The sequence below is a fragment of the Panthera uncia genome, assembly GCF_023721935.1.
Source record: "Panthera uncia isolate 11264 chromosome A3 unlocalized genomic scaffold, Puncia_PCG_1.0 HiC_scaffold_12, whole genome shotgun sequence".
Lineage (NCBI taxonomy): Eukaryota > Metazoa > Chordata > Mammalia > Carnivora > Felidae > Panthera > Panthera uncia.
The window spans coordinates 17,657,149-17,673,479 of NW_026057579.1; the positions used below are offsets into that span (position 1 = coordinate 17,657,149).

Sequence of the window (16,331 nt, forward strand, 5' to 3'; positions counted from 1 at the left end):
ATCAAAGAGATAACAATAGAAATTCTCTAAAAATTATGCAAAAAACTTCAACATGTACTTGAAATGAACACGTTCCTAGAAAGACAAAACTTTCCAAAACATACTTATAAGAAATAAAAATATGAATAATTCTATAAGCATTTAAAAAACTGAGTCAGGGGATGGGAGAAGATATTTGCTAATGACCTATCAGATAAAGGGTTAGAATCCAAAATCTATAAAGAACTTACCAAACTCAACACCTGAAAAACAAATAATCCAGTGAAGAAATGGGCAGAAGACATGAACAGACGCTTTTCCAAAGAAGACATCCAGATGGCCAACAGGCACATGAAAAGATGCTCAGCATCACTCATCATCAGGGAAATACAAATCAAAACCACACTGAGATATCACCTCACACAGGTCAGAGTGGCTAAAATTAACAACTCAGGAAACAACAGATGCTGGCAAGGATGTGGAGAAAGGGGACCCTCTTGCACTGTTGGTGGGAATGCAAGCGAGTACAACTCTCTGGGAAACAGTGTGGAGGTTCCTCAAAAAATTAAAAATAGAATTACCCTATGACACAGCAATAGCACTACTAGGAATTTATCCAAAGGATAGAGGAGTGCCGATTCATAGGGACACATGTACCCCTATGTTTATAGCAGTGCTATCAACAATAGCCAAATTATGGAAAGAACCCAAATGTGGCTGGTCTGATGAATGGATAAAGATGTGGTTTCTATATACAATGGAATACTACTTACCAGTGATAAAGAATGAAATCTTGCCATTTGCAACAACGTGGATGAAACTGGAGATTATAATGCTAAGTGAAATAAGTCAGTCAGAGAAAGACAGATATCATGTTTTCATTCATATGTGGAATTTGAGAAACTGAACAGAAGACCATAGGGGAAGGGAAAGGGAAAAATAGTTTCAAACAGAGAGGGAGGCAAACTATAAGAGACTCTTAAATACAGAGAACAAACTGAGAGTTGATGGTGGGGTGGAAGGAGAGGAAAATAGGTGATGGGCATTGAGGAGGGCACTTGTTGGGATGAGCACTGGGTGTTGTATGTAAGTGATGAGTCATGGGAATCTACTCCCGAAGTCAAGAGCACTCTATATACACCGTATGTTAGCTAACTTGACAATAAATTATATTTTAAAAAATAATTAAAAAAATAAAAAACTGAGTCAGTAGTCAAAAATCTAGCAAAATATATTCTAGGCTATTGGTGAGCTCTACCAAGTAAAGGAAAATATTCCATTCATATATCTTATATAATTTTTTTTTAAGTAAACTCTACCCCCCAACACGGGGCTTGAACTTGTGGCCTCAAGATCAAGAGTCTCATGCTCTACTGACTGAGAGAGCCAGATACAACAAATTCCATTCATATTAAAAACTATTCAAGAAAGAAAAATAGAAACACTCCCAAATACATTTTACGAGAATGTAGAACACTGATATCAAGATCCAACGAGGGTACCAAGAGAAAAGAAAATGACAGTTCAATTTCATTCATGAACATGTAAGAAAAAGAATCCTACACAAGTGTTAGCAAACTAAATCCAGCAGTACAGTCGACCCTTGAACAACTGGAGGTTGGAGCACTGACCCTCCACACAGACAAAATCTATGCATAACTTTCGATTCCCCCCCAAATTTACTACTAATAGCCCACTGTTGACCAGAATCCTTACCAATAACATAGTCAACTAACACATATTTTGTTTTTTATATGGATTATATACTGTATTCTTATAATAAAGCAAGCTAGAGAAAAGAAAATGTTAATAAGGAAGAGAAAATACATGTATAGAGCTTTGTGTTTATCCATAAGTTTACATCATCTGTTTACAAGATGAATTATCTGTTGTACTTAACATCAATATTGCCTTAAAGGATACAAAATACTCTAGATGGTATATGTTTTATGAATACCAGACATCAAAAATGAAAAGATAATCTATGGTCTCTGTGTAAATTTTGATAATTTTTAACTTTTCATAATAGATTTGTGTACATTTTAATGGTAGTAAATAATAAAATAGACTAGTATTTACATAGAATTAACACATTCGTGACATCCCTAACTTTTTCTTAATGTTTTTGAAATTTCCAGGCTATGCTGTTTCTGAGTTGTTTCGAATTGTCACAAATCTCCAAAAAATTTTCCAAAAGTTTGTTGAAAGAAATTGGATATAGGTGGACCCACATGGTTCAAATCCATGTTTTCTAGGGCCAGTGGTATATAAAGACAAAATATACCATGACCAATTTGCTTTTATTCCAGGAATGCACAGATAGCCCAATATTAGCAAATCTATTAATATAATTCAAAATAATAACTAATCTAAGGGGGGGAAATAAGATTATTTCCATAGATGCTAAAAAGACACTCAACAAACTTTAACATTTATTCCTGATAAAAACACTCAAGGAAATAGAAATTTATGGATATTTCATTAATGCAAACACACACACACACACACACACACACACACACACATGAGTGTGTGTGTGTGTATTTATGCATGTATGGATAATTCCCAAAGGCCATCATCCAACTGAATAGGGAGAAATTTACCTCCTACTAAGGTCAGGAACAAGGTGAGAATTGCCACTATCACCACTGTTATTTAATATGGTATTGGAATATTAGCCAATTCAATTAGGAAAAAATAAATACAGGAAGAAGAATTAGAAACGAAGGAAAACTCTTATCTGTTAATGATATGGGTGTATAATTGCTCTAGAGAATTAACGATAAAACTAATTCAAAAGGTATAATATGTAGCAAGATAGAAAGTATAAAATTAACATGCAAAATGTAAAAGCCTTTGTATATATCAATATATGAGCTGGCCCAGTTGGAAGTATAGTGGAAGAGAATAAAAAACATTTATAATAATTATAAAAGATTAAATACTTCTGGATAAGCCTAGTTTCATTTTAATTTTAAGTGAATTTCAATAAAAATGCCAATGGATTTTTTTCCAAAGCTAGATGAATTGATTCTAAAGTTCATTTGGCAAAATAAACATGCAAAAATAGCTATTAAAAACCCTGAAGAAAAGAGCAGTGAACGTAGACCATTACAAAATGGTCACAAATACGCATCTGTGGATGCGTGTCACTTTACAGTGTAACTTTGCTGCTCCTTCCGTCTAGAGAAGTTTATTTCTCTTCCACTTAAACCTGAGGTTGCCCATATGAATTGCTTGGGCTGATGGGATGTTATCAAACATTTGCAAGCAGAGACTTGAAAAGTGCTAGCACATTGGGACTTAACCTTTTTCATTACTTTTTTGGAACCTGAGATCACATGGTCTTTAAAAATAAGAAAAGATACTCAACTTCCTTTGTAATCAGAGAAATTAAACTAAAAATGCCATTTCTCACCTGTGACCTTTGCAAAAGTTCTAAAGCTTGACTATACACTATATTGTCAAGCTACGGAGAAGATGACATTTTATTTATATACTACCAGGGGGAATATAAAATGGTACAATCCTTACAGAGGAAAATTTGACAACATCCAACAAAACTATGTGTGTTTACCCTTTGACTCCTAAGGTCTAGGAACTTATCCTAAGCTATACCTCCAACAACATGAAAAAGACATATGCACATGATTGTTCATGACAACACTACTTATAATAGCAAAATATTGGAAACAACCTAATGGCCACATCAGGAGACTTGTTGAATATATATGGTAATAGTGGAATAGTCTACAGTTGGAAAAAAATGAAAAAGATCTGAATAGATACAGTATAATCTCAGGATACATTAGGTGAAGAAAATTAAAATAAACAAAAAAACATACAGGTTATCATTTGTGCAAGAAGGAAGACAAAATAAAGTATATTGCAAAAAGAAATATAGTGAAGATATGAAAATAATGAAATTGGTTATCTACATGAATAAGCAGAAAAGAAAGGCTAAAGGAGATGGAACTTCTCTGAGTGTCTTTTTTCACATAGTTCTGACTTCTGAACCGTGTTAATGTTCTATATATTCAAAAGATAAACTAAAATCAACAAGAATGGGAGAAACCCTATAACTGAATACAGAGACAAACTTAACTATGTGTCCGATAGATAACCATACAGTGAGAACAAAAGAAATAGAATTAATCCCAGTGATTTTGAACTAAGTATATTGATTATATACTCGAGTGTGATATACTCGAAGGAAAAAGAATGGCAAGAAACCATTGTTATTGGTTCTATTGTCATTGGTGCTATTATTAGAGTAGCTCCGATATTATGTTGTATCACAGGACTCAGCAAACAAAAAGATTTATTGTTGCTTTTGTAACCTTGGTTTGCACTGTGAAAGAAGGACAAAACCAATCTGAAATGGGGGAAGGAGATAAAAGGCTAATTCTACCTAGAGATCATTTGTATACATTTATTTTTTAAAAAGGAAACTGTACTTCTTAGCTCTGTCCACTGGGTGAGCTTGGACATAACTCCAGCAGCAATGAACACCCCTAGCACCTAATCTTGGTTTCTAAATAAAATCCCCCAACAATTGGAACCTTGAAAAAATGGCTAATTGCATGGCTGAGATTGGAAAAATACAGGATTAGTTGGAATGGCTTGTTCCATAAAACTAAAAAGTGCTTAAAAATGGATGGGGACACAGGAGGCAGTATGAAGGCGTCTCACTGGCCAAATCCATAATTCCTTGAGCATCGAAATGAATAGCAACCTGAATGGATTATACCACGCTGACTAATAAAAGAATCCATAGAGGCACCTGGGTGGCTCAGTTGGTTAAGTGTCCGACTTTGGCTCGGGTCATGATCTCCCTGTCTGTGGGCTCGAACCCCGTGTCAGGCTCAGTGCTGACAGCTCAGAGCCTGGAGCCCGCTTCAGATTCTGTGTCTCCCCCTCTCTCTGCCCCTCCCCTCATGCTCTGTCTCTCTTTCTCGAAAACAAACATTTAAAAATTTTTTAAATACTAAAAGAATCCATAAATCTATTTTATATTAAAAAGATAAAACATAATAAGAATGGGGTAGAGAAGAGAATCTCTTATTTTTTTTAATGGGGGAATGCCAACTAACAATGTTAGAAGGAATGAGAGACATTTTAAAATCACCACGTTACGGTCACCCTGGTAATATTCAGTTCAGGCAAGAATCATCAGTGGATGGGAAAACCATTGGGTAGAAGAATGGTCACATAGGATCACAGTTCCTCCTCACAGATAACTTATAAATCACATGGGGGGAGGCACCCTTACAAGGGAGAACTCTGGCAGACACACCTTAATCAAATTACCAAACTTAACACAATCAATTAGGGTATTTACCAGCATCACATGTATCCCCCAATGCAATACCTTAAGGACAAAACATGATCTATTTTTTATTTCTTCCCAGAGAGTTTAATCTGATTCCAGCAATAAAAAAAAAAACCAATTTGGACAAATCCAAATTGAAGTGCATACATACAAAAAGCCAGCCTAAAGTTTTCATCAACACAAAAGAACAAACCAAGAGGCTAAAGAACTATTCTAGATTAAAAGAGATGGAAAAGGCAGGGTAAGTAAATACAATGTGTGGTCTACAGTAAATCTAATAAGCAATGACTGAAAAAAATGAATAAAATAATAAAGTCAATTCATCACAATAGCAAATTTAATGGAGTCAATCATATAATCTTCTCAATAAGTGCAGAAAAAAATATTAGATAAAATCCAATATCCACTCATGATTTTTTAAAAATCTCTTAGCAAATTAGTAACAAGATAGAACTGCTTAGTCTCATAAAGAGTATTTGCAGAAAAGCCTACAGCATACACCATACATACTGACAAAATGTTAAACACTTTCTTTTTGAACTTGAGAATAAGGATGCCTCCAAACATCACTTCCATGAAAAATTGTAGTGGAGCCAGCACAGGAAGAAAAGTAAAAGAAAGAAACAGTATATAGGTTGAAAAGAGAGCAACAAAACTGTCATTATTGGCAGGGTTGTGTATATAGAAAATCCAAAAGAATATGCAGATAAAAAACATATTAAAATTTATAAGAACTTAATTGGGTTCACAATCAATATATAAAAATCAATTCCATATACAAATAAACATTTTCAAAGCAAACATTTAAAAATCCATTCAGACAACAAAAGGTCATATGCCTAAGAATAAATTAAACAAACCATACACAAGCCCTCACCAGAGAAACTATAAAACTTCAAGAGGCATTAAAGATCTAAATATATGCTCATGATTTGGAAGACTCAATATTGTAAAGATGTTTGTTGTCCCGAACTTGATCCATAGAATTCAGAGCAATTTTCATCAAAATCCCGACAGGTTTTTTGAGGGGTAGAAATTGACAGAAAGTAAACTGTATATGGAAGTTCAAAGTCAAGTCATTTTTAAGAAGAAAAAAAATAGAAAGACCTGTTTCCTCCAATAATAAAACTTACTATAAAGCTGCAGTATTGAGACAATGTGCTGTAGGCAAAGGGTCAGACAAATGGATAGATAAAGCTGAGTTCTGAAACTGATGCAAGCACATCTGAGCCCTTTCCATATGAACAGAAAAGACTCTTCACAGCAGTGAGGAAACCATGGACTTCACCATAAATAGTGTGGAGACAACTAGGTATTTGCACAAAAAGAAGTGTGTAAAAGTCGGTTCCTCTCTTACACTAGTCACAAAAACCAATCCCAGGTGAATTCAAGACCCAAATGAGAAAAGAAAATCTATGAAATTTTAGAAGGAGATATGGGATAATATCATCAAGACCTCAAGGCAGGAGAGGAGTTCTTAAATAAGACCCAAAGAGCACAAACCATGAAGATTAAAAATGTTAGTAAAAGGTGAAATATTTATATGATCTGAAGAGAAACCAGAGTATAAGATCGAAAACTTTAGAAATAAAGAGACAGAACACAAAACCGACAACAGCCAGACGACTGATAAAACTGAACTCTGACCAGCACACCAGCAGGAAACCCAACCACCACCCCAGCAGCCATCAGTCTAGAACAGTGAGGACCTGGTCCCCGATTGCAGCTTCCCTACTTTTTGTCCCTGCTTCCAACTCAGGACCAACCACAGAAAGCCACATATGTTTCCCGAATGAATCATGTCAGATGCCTCGCTTCTCATTAGCCCGCCTCCAACTTCCCCATGGCAACAGCTTCCAGTCAGAGCACACCTGAGTCCTTCCCCTTTTCACTGTCAAGCTTTCCCACACCCCCGCCTGCGCTGGCATCTCCCCAAACAAAGTGAATGTTGCTGCCTTCCCTGTTTCAGCAACCTCTGAATTGCCTCCATTTGTTCTCGTTTGGGTCATCTTCATTTATTTCCCCCAAATCCAGAATTTTGCTCGTCTAAAGTCTCCATAAAGAGAGCAGAAAGACAAGGTTCAGAAAACATTAGCTGTATCTGTCACCCACAAAGAGCAAGTGCACAGCATGTATGAAAAACCCCTTAAATCATGGGGAAAAAGGAAAAACCTATACAAAAATGGGAACACACTTGAATAGGCACTTCACAAAAGAGGAATTCATATGGATCAAACATGAAGGAAAAAGCTCCTCTGCCTCATTTAGCAATCAGGAAAATATGATCACCCTGGATATTAAGCATACCAAGCATTATTATCCTCCCCTTGCCTCATACCCTGAACCCTTGAGCACCACGCTCCCCCCCCCCCCCCCCACACGCACCTCCATTAGACAGGGTAACAAACCTGTCCAAGGTAAGCAGCAAGACTGGTGCTTGGACACCAGCCAGACCTCTGGGGGCTAGAGGGAAAGTGCTTTCCCTCTCTGGGCCCAGGCCTCTCATATGGAGAGGCCAAAAAATCATCTTTAAGGCTTTCCAAACAAAGAGGAGCCAGAGGTCAGGAGAAGAGAGGCAAAGGGGATGTGGCAGAGGCACAATCTTCTCCTAATCATTAGTTCAGGATAAATCCAAAGCTCTGACTAGTAGCCCACTCATTTCTGAAACCTACCTTCCTCTTTCCTTTTAGCAAAAACAAAAAAAAATCCTGTAAATAGTAGTACTACCATTTTAAGGATGAGAAAGAAAAAAAAATCAAGGTCCAGGGAGCTAGAACTTGCCCAAGGCCACACAGCACAGAAAACTAGAACCTGGGTCTTTGTGACTCCCTCTACCGACGGCTTTTTTCTGCACCACAGAACTGTTACCCATCAGCATTTTCACCTATCCCCAGACCTGCCTCTTGCCTCACAGCTGTGGGCACTTGAATCTCAGCATTCCAGCCTGCTTGGGTCTAACCTGTGCATTCTGTGCTCATGAAAAAGAGGTATTCCTCTCGCAAGCTCTAAGCAACAAGGGACATCAGCAGGCTGACCTATTAGTTGCCCTCTGAGCAAAAGGAAGACTTACCTTGCCCCAGAAGCAACAGCAGCCCCAGGAGGAAGATGCGTGGCTGCAGCCCCATGCCAGAATCGTCCAGGTGTCCCAGCCTTGGATGAATGGTTTGCACAGGTGGAGGCTGCCACACTTCCTCCTGCTTTTATTCTCCTCTGTTGTCTGATAGTACACCTGTCATAAATTTTACTGTGTTCACCTTTGAAAGGGTGCAGTGGCCAGCTGTAAATGATAAATATTAACATTTAGACAGAAGATTTCTCAAGGTAGATAGGTCAAAGATGGGTAGCATGTTCTAGACAAAGGCACCAAAAGACCAGGACCACATAGCCCCCTTTATATGGCCTCCCAGAATCGTAGGCGTCCAAAAATCAGGCACTGACAGACTGGGAGGAGCTTAGGATTGGAAATACAGGGCTGGAATCTCAGATTAACCACACCTGTGAGATCTAGGGTGTGTCCCTTAATGTGTCCTTAGCTTTTCAGCTGTAAGCCATGGAAATAAAAGCCACAAACGGCGTGAAAGTACTTAGTAACAACTGTAAACCATAAAGTCCCCTCCAAACGTGACATCTCTTAGTGTCTGAGGAGTGCAGCTGAGTTCCCTAGTCTACAAGATCCAGAAAGGTTTGTTTCTGTCCCTCTCTTCCAAAGCCATGGGTGGCGGGGAGTGTTAGAGTGATGTGCACGCCACACATAGATTGTCTGCAAGTTGAATTGAGAGATACAAGCCAGAGAGGTGAGCCCTTGGAATGCATTTGACAGAATTAGCATTTTGCTTTGGGCGACTGACGTTGAAATGCTGGGCAGGGTCTAAACTGGGCAGACAGAGTCGGAATTTAAAGCCTCGGTAACAAATATCCCTGGGGGTGAAATTTAAATATTTTCCACAAATATCAAGTAACATTCGCCTTTGGGTAACATGGCCAAATATATGTAAATCATCCTTGCATTCTGGCCACAGTTATGGCAGCAAGGCCGAGAGCCAGACTTCTGAACTCCAGCTTGGGGACCTGGAGCTGGTTTCTATTGTTCAGCCTTGGTCTTCATCTGCTGACATCTTTTTCTGTATGTTTAAAATCACAGTTATAGGTTGGTTGTCTTGAGTATAAAGTGAAGTCTAAGTGGGCGGCCGTCTGTTCCTGGCTCTCTGTTATTAAGGTATTGTCTTCCTTTCTCATCTGCTCAATAAAATGTGACTTGTGGGTGACCACTGATTTAGCCATGCCAAAGCCTCAGCCTCAGAGCCGCATGTGATGTGATGAGGTCACATCAGGCGTGTATGGCCGCTGCTACAACAGGCCCAGCTGGCCATAGGCTGGTTCCAGAATCTGGCTGAGAGCAGCATGCACAGAGAAGGAAGAAGAAAATACACCCGAGGAGGGGTATGCAAGGACCATTTGGGCATAGATGTTCCTGACCATTGGACACTTATTATCTTCACTAACTGGCCACAAGCTCAACAAGAGACCCAAAGCTGCTGTCTCACTACTAAGGACAACAGGAGTCCCTCCTAGCTCCATGCCACCAGCAGCTTTGAGAAGCATCCCTGATGCTTGGACTGAATGAAAAGTCACAGGTTCCCACTCAACTTGGGCCCGTTGGCAGTAGGATAGGACACGTCATGGGAAATGGACAGAAATAGCCTGGCTTTACAATCTGTGTATTTGCTTCCACCTCTTAATGCTTCTCTGCACGACCACCATGGCCCCACTGGGTTGGCACACACACCAACCTCCAACCTTTTTTACATTTAGAAGCATTGAGAAATGAATTAAAAACATTTTTTAACCTTTATGAGAAATTTTAGTATAGGACAGACTGAATTCCCTCTGAGATATAAGAAATCTTGGAGTCCTGTCAACACATTAAGGAATCCTCATCAGTTATGAGGCAGTGGGGGAGTAATATCTCTTGGACACTCTTACCAGGCACCGTTGGCACTCTTCACATGCATTAGCTTAATTACCACTGATCATCTATTAGCAGCTATGAAAACTAGGGGGGCAGTACTTGTCAAAAGCCAGAGACAAGCTCCATCACTTTTTAATACAATTTTCTTCTCTGAGTTTTGCTGCTACAATGTCCTAAGATGACATATCCTAGAGGAGGGAAGATGCTCCATTTGAAATTTTAGCAACAATTAGCAGATGTTCCTTTTGGGAAAGGCACAGGCCCATGGATTCAAATCTTCCAGCAAAGGCAGTCCAAGCCTCCCTCAGAAGACATCTCAGGGATTGGAAAAGATGAGTGCTTGCTGTTGTCCGGAAATCCACAAGGGGGTGCTAGACCAAGCCTTGGCCGCAGGGCCCATGCGGATCAAAGCAGCACTGGCTGCGAAAGAATGTTTTTCAAACTGGGGTTACAACCCATGATTATCCCATGAATTTAATTTGGTGCATGATCAATCCATTTAAAAAAATTAAATAGAATATAAAATATCTGAGGACATTGCATACAGTAAGGGTAAGTAATGTTTTGGGAAACTTGTTTCAGTCACAGGCGGTGATGCAATATGTCTTTCTTAATATAGGTCATTAAAAAAGAAATTGAAAACCACTCCCTCAGCCATCAGTAGATCAGTTCCACAAACAAATCCCTAGGCTTCAAGAAAGAAAACAGGTTTGTTCTTCCCTCTGGTTAAAGATGCACCTACACCAAATTCCCTGTGCTAACAGCTAGAAACAATGCTTGTGATTGGCTCTGGGCCTTGGGAAGAAAGTACAAATCAAACTTATTAGCAGTTGTGAGAAGATAGGGAAATTGTCCTCTTTTTTCAAAAAGGAAAACCTTAGTCCCTGGCTCCTGGGGGTGAGCTCTGCCAATGTGATGGAAATATGTGTCCACAGCCTGTCATCTGGGATGGGACAAGTTCCCATTGGTACCTATTTTAGGGAAGGCCCACAGCTTGAAGGGGAAGGTCCACACTAGAACTGTGGGAAGGAGTGGAACTGTCTCAGAATAAACTGCACCAGTGCCAATAATGCCCTGAGAATTGTCTTCCCCTGTGACTTTTCTAAAGTACCTACTTGTCCTCACCACGATGGCCTTCCATCACTCGCTCCTTCTGTGTGGAAATAGTCCTATGTCCCTGATGGGCCTCTTGAGGGAGAGGCTGGGCCTTTCTCTTCTTGACATTTGGCACCTGTAGAACCCCATTCTACCAGAGTACCTAGCTCAATGTCCTGTGCATAAGAGGCCCTCACCAAATCTTCGTTCATTGGTTAAGTATTCTTCAGAGGCAAAAAGACAACTGGTTTAACCAAGGCTGTCTTCTCCAAAACCCTTCCCAGTCACAGAAGTACAAGGAGGCTTAGGAATCTCCAATCGCAAATGTCATCCAGATTCCAACATTCCTACGTATACACAACGCAAGACTTGTGTGTACACACACGCAAAACATTGTCCAGTACAAGTAACTGAACTTATTTAGCTTCCTTTGGACAGAAGCTTTGCTTATAATCAAATAAGAAGTTTAATTAAGGACTAAAAAGTAAGAGAGAAAATGGAGAAGGACGAATGATGTATGTCTTAAACAAAATACCATTTTCAAATATCCCAGCCTTGTTAATAAAAAAAGGAACAACAGGGCAAATCCCAGTAGAATGTACACACCATGAGACCTGGCCTTCTTGTCCTTTGCTATATCCCAGAAGCTAGTACATTGCCTGTGGTAGCAGGCATTCTCTAGATGTTGGATGAATAAATAAATAAATGAAAAGCAGAATAAAAGGAAAGGCACTAAAACTACTGTAACTACTAAAACTACAGCTCAGTTTGGGGCGCCTGGGTGGCTTAGTTGGTTGAGTGTCTAACTTCGGCTCAGGTCATGATCTCACGGCTTGTGAGTTCGCATCCTGTGTCAGGCTCTGTGCTGACAGTTCAGAGCCTTGAGCCTGCTTTGGATTCTGTGTCTCCCTCTCTCTCTGCCCCTCCCCCACTCATGCTCTGTCTCTCTCTGTCTCAGAAATAAATAAACATTAAAAAAATTTTTTTTTAATATCAGCTCAACAAAATAGAATAGGTAAGATGAAAGGGGTAAAAATCATGTTTTAGGATAGAAAACAGGAAAATGAGAGGCACGTGGCCCCAATACCATGAAGCATGATGGGAAAAAAACAACAAAAAAGCAACATGGAGGCTCACAGCTCATGGCTCTTCCCTGAGGTCATGCTGTTATTCTCCTACATAGTGGTCTCAATCCTGGCTGCAGATTGGAATCGCCTGGGAGATAAGAAAAATACCTGTCCCTGTGCTTCACCTACTGACATTCAGAATTAATTGGTCTACGGTAGGACTTGGTCATTTAAAAAAAATTTTTTTTTTAATGTTTGTTTATTTTTGAGAGAGAGAAAGAGACAGTGTGAGCCAGGGAGGGGCAGAGAAAGAGGGAGACAAAGAATCTGAAGCAGGCTCCAGGCTCTGAGATGTCAGCACACAGCCCAATGTGGGGCTTGAGCCCATGAACTGTGGATCATGACCTGAGCCGAAGTTAGACGCTTAACTGACTGAGCCACCCAGGCACCCCAGGACTTGGTCGTTTTTAAAGCTCACTGATGGGGGCGCCTGGGTGGCGCAGTCGGTTGGGCGTCCGACTTCAGCCAGGTCACGATCTCGCACTCCATGAGTTCGAGCCCCGCGTCAGGCTCTGGGCTGATGGCTCAGAGCCTGGAGCCTGTTTCCGATTCTGTGTCTCCCTCTCTCTCTGCCCCTCCCCCGTTCATGCTCTGTCTCTCTCTGTCCCAAAAATAAATAAATGTTGAAAAAAAAAATTTTTTAAAAAATAAAAAATAAATAAATAAATAAATAAAGCTCACTGATGGATTCCGATGTGCAGAGCCAGGGCTGCCTGGTGCCCAGCACTGAGGGCTGAAGAAAGCTCCATCTCTGCTGCTGCAGATAAGCCAAAGGTCCACAGGGCATAGCCTGATGTCTGACAAACTCAGACTGACCTGGTGGCCTCTCTAGAGAGGAAACCCATAGGAAACCCATAGCAATGGGTTATGGGGGGACTGGGACTTATCTCTCAGCAGTCAGAGAATGGGGAAAGGGCCAGATTCTGGTGTCTGGAGAGGCCCAGTCACTGAGAACCAGGATATATGAGCTAAATTTGCAGATCAATCATATTACCCATTATCATGTACAACGATTTCCTCTTCTTCATGTCTTGGTTTCCTGATTGGTGAGTTTGACAACATAAAGTCCATTATCTGTTATGCACTGTGAAGAATGGGACCATGGGTGGGGAAAGGGTAAGACGAGCTGTCTACCTCAAGCATACAGGATACTCTCCCAGCCATTACTGCAGAAATGGTACCATCCCTGGCTGACTACCATTCACAGATGGTGAGTATGAGGTCCCCACAGCCTGAGCTCTGACATCTTCTAAATCACAGCCATACTGCCTATTGGTCCCTCTTTCTCCTCTCCCTTCCACCATCTCCAGACTCTTGGCCCCCCCACCAGTGCTTTCCCAACTTCATGCCTCTCAGCACACAAATGGTGGTGATATTTGCATGGCACACAGGATGAGCAGACAGGACAATTTGTGGCCTGAGATGATCAGCTGGGGTCTGGGACAGCCCCAAGCCCTGCTCCTGGTGGGCCTGAAGGCTAGGGGGATCAATGTCTTTGCCCATCTGTACCTCTTAGTGCACCTACCTCTGGGTGAAGACTTAAATAGCATTTGGTGAGCACCTATTAGGTGTCAGGCATCTTGCTAATTGAACTCATAAATGTCATCTTTATTTAATACTAGCTATATTCCTCAGGGGGTTAAAAGTCTCAACTAAGTTCACTCAACTAGTAGTAAGCTGTAAAAAGGAGTTTCTGATCCAAGTCTTCTAGCTCCATATCTGTTAGTTTCTCTCTGCATGACTGAGAGATGCTCCTGGTAAAATGGCCTTAAATGCCCCTTCTGGAGAGAAGCCCAGGAAAGGCTCTTCAGTCTGCACTGGTGGAGGGCAACCTATGACTCATGCACCCAGTTTGGCAGGGGAGTCTGGCAGTGTGACCATTCCCTCCTGGGAGATGAGTCTGAGAAGATCATCTGGCCTGACTACCACCCAGCCAGGGCCCAGGGCACTCACTATTCTGTGGAGGAAAAGTGGCTTCTCTTGGTGGAAGCACCAGAGGGATTGTCCTCCTTGGTATCACCTCCAGAGGACCAGAGAACCAAAAAGGCATGCTCTGCCCCAACCCAGGTGGTGGATCCCAGCCCAGCTATGACCTCCTCTCCCCTCCTGGGGAGAATCCCATCCAGAGGCAGGGAAGCGACAGGGATGAATGAGGTCAGAACTGGTCATCAGGCACATGGACCTTAATAGCCACCTAGTCAGTCCCTGCCACTCCCATTGCAAGGAGGAAACTGAGGCAAAGAAAGAGGCAGGGCCAGTCTGTGACAAGGGGCCTGAGCTAGGTTTTGGATTCCCTGATTCAAGCCTGTGCTCTTTCCCACTCATCATGTAGAGCTGAATCACCCTGACCACTTGCAGCAATGGAATTTCTAGTTTGATTTTACAGGTAAGAGACTAAAAACCCAGAGAGGATTAGTAACTTGCCCAAGGTTGCTCAGCTACTAAGGATAGCTTGCCCTCTTCACCACAGCCCAGCAATGGCCAAGTTCAAGCCAAAGGGACTTGGCATAGACCTCACACCAGCAGATACCACATAAGGCTCAGGGTCTGCATCTCCATTCTGGGAATGAAGATTCCATGGAGACAGGCTGGCCAATGTGGCCAGTAGACATTGGCACACAGGAGAAGCTCTTCCCTGGATCTTTTAGAGCTGAGACCCCACATGGTAGGCCTGGTGGAGCACTCTACCAACCAGCAGGATCCCAGGGAACTTCTGCTATGTGGCTAATTTTTCCATTAGTCAATTCCCTTTGAGCCCTGTCCATGAGAAATGTGATCTGTTCTTTAAATCCAAAGGGAGCAACCAAAGTCCCCCAGACTTTTCTGGAAATCTCACATGTTTCAGACCATGCTAGGAAGCTCCTGGCTCCTACCATCCCAACCATCATGCACCAACCCCGACATGCCTCCCTGACCTGTGTTCAGAACAGACCGCCTGCTTTGGAAGGCTTCTCCTGGACTAGGAGTCCAGAGAAGGAAGACAGCCTCTCTACCACCTGCCATGGTAGCTTACCAGCTAGGGACATCCCTCCATCCATACTGCCACTATGGAATGGGGCCTCTGGGCCTTTGGCTGTGGGCAGAGGATTGCTGTGACATGGCATCACCTGCTTGCTACCAGGCTAGGCTATCAGCCCCCACACCCACGCTGCACATGGTGTTAATAGCTTTGATAATGATGATGATGCACAGGTGTGCTTACTTGCCAGCTCCCTGGGCAGGCCCACTGTTTGCCTTTGATGGCACCACCTAGGGAGAGGACTATGGGAGGGGAGAGGGTAAGACTGGCCTTCTGTCCCACAGCCCTCAGGCAGGTGATCCAACTGGGCTGGGCTGGGGAGGCGGGGGCACCGTGGAATCTGTGCTGAGCTCTGGCCTTCAGGATAGTTAGGCTGGTTCAGTAGACACCTCGGGTTGTTTCCCAACTGCTCCATCCTGAGGGAATGCCTGTGCCTCTGCCTCTGGGCATTGCTGAAGCAAGCCAGCCTATTGTTCCTTTCTTGTGGGTTCAGGAAGGGCCTTGTTCGTAACTGGAGGGTTAGCACTCAAAAGAGAAAACATGAGGAAAAAGAATTTTCAAATTCCATATTTTCTCCATTCTAACCCACATTTTCATACTGTAACATTCCTGAAAAGAGACTCTATCTTATAATCCACAAAAATGTTTAGAAACTTGTCCCAGATCACACAGAGAGCAGGTGGTGAAGCCAAGTATAACTTTTTAATACTGTTTTTTTCTGCTCCAAAAGCCAGTTCTCTTAACCTGAGATACTTCTTTATTTTTGTTTCTTTCATTTTGTTCCTCCATCAACCTTGGGAGGCCTTCTAG

General features: G+C 41.6%; 1 protein-coding gene across 1 annotated transcript in view; it reads right to left on the reverse strand.

The window, feature by feature from the left end:
- The window catches only part of PLB1 (phospholipase B1), a 121,807-nt gene extending 113,371 nt beyond the window's left edge, over positions 1 to 8,436 (reverse strand). The window contains exon 1 of the mRNA XM_049652722.1: positions 8,382 to 8,436. Coding sequence (XP_049508679.1) covers positions 8,382 to 8,436 — 55 coding nt within the window. The remainder of the gene's footprint in view (positions 1 to 8,381) is intronic.
- Positions 8,437 to 16,331: the final 7,895 nt, after the last annotated feature.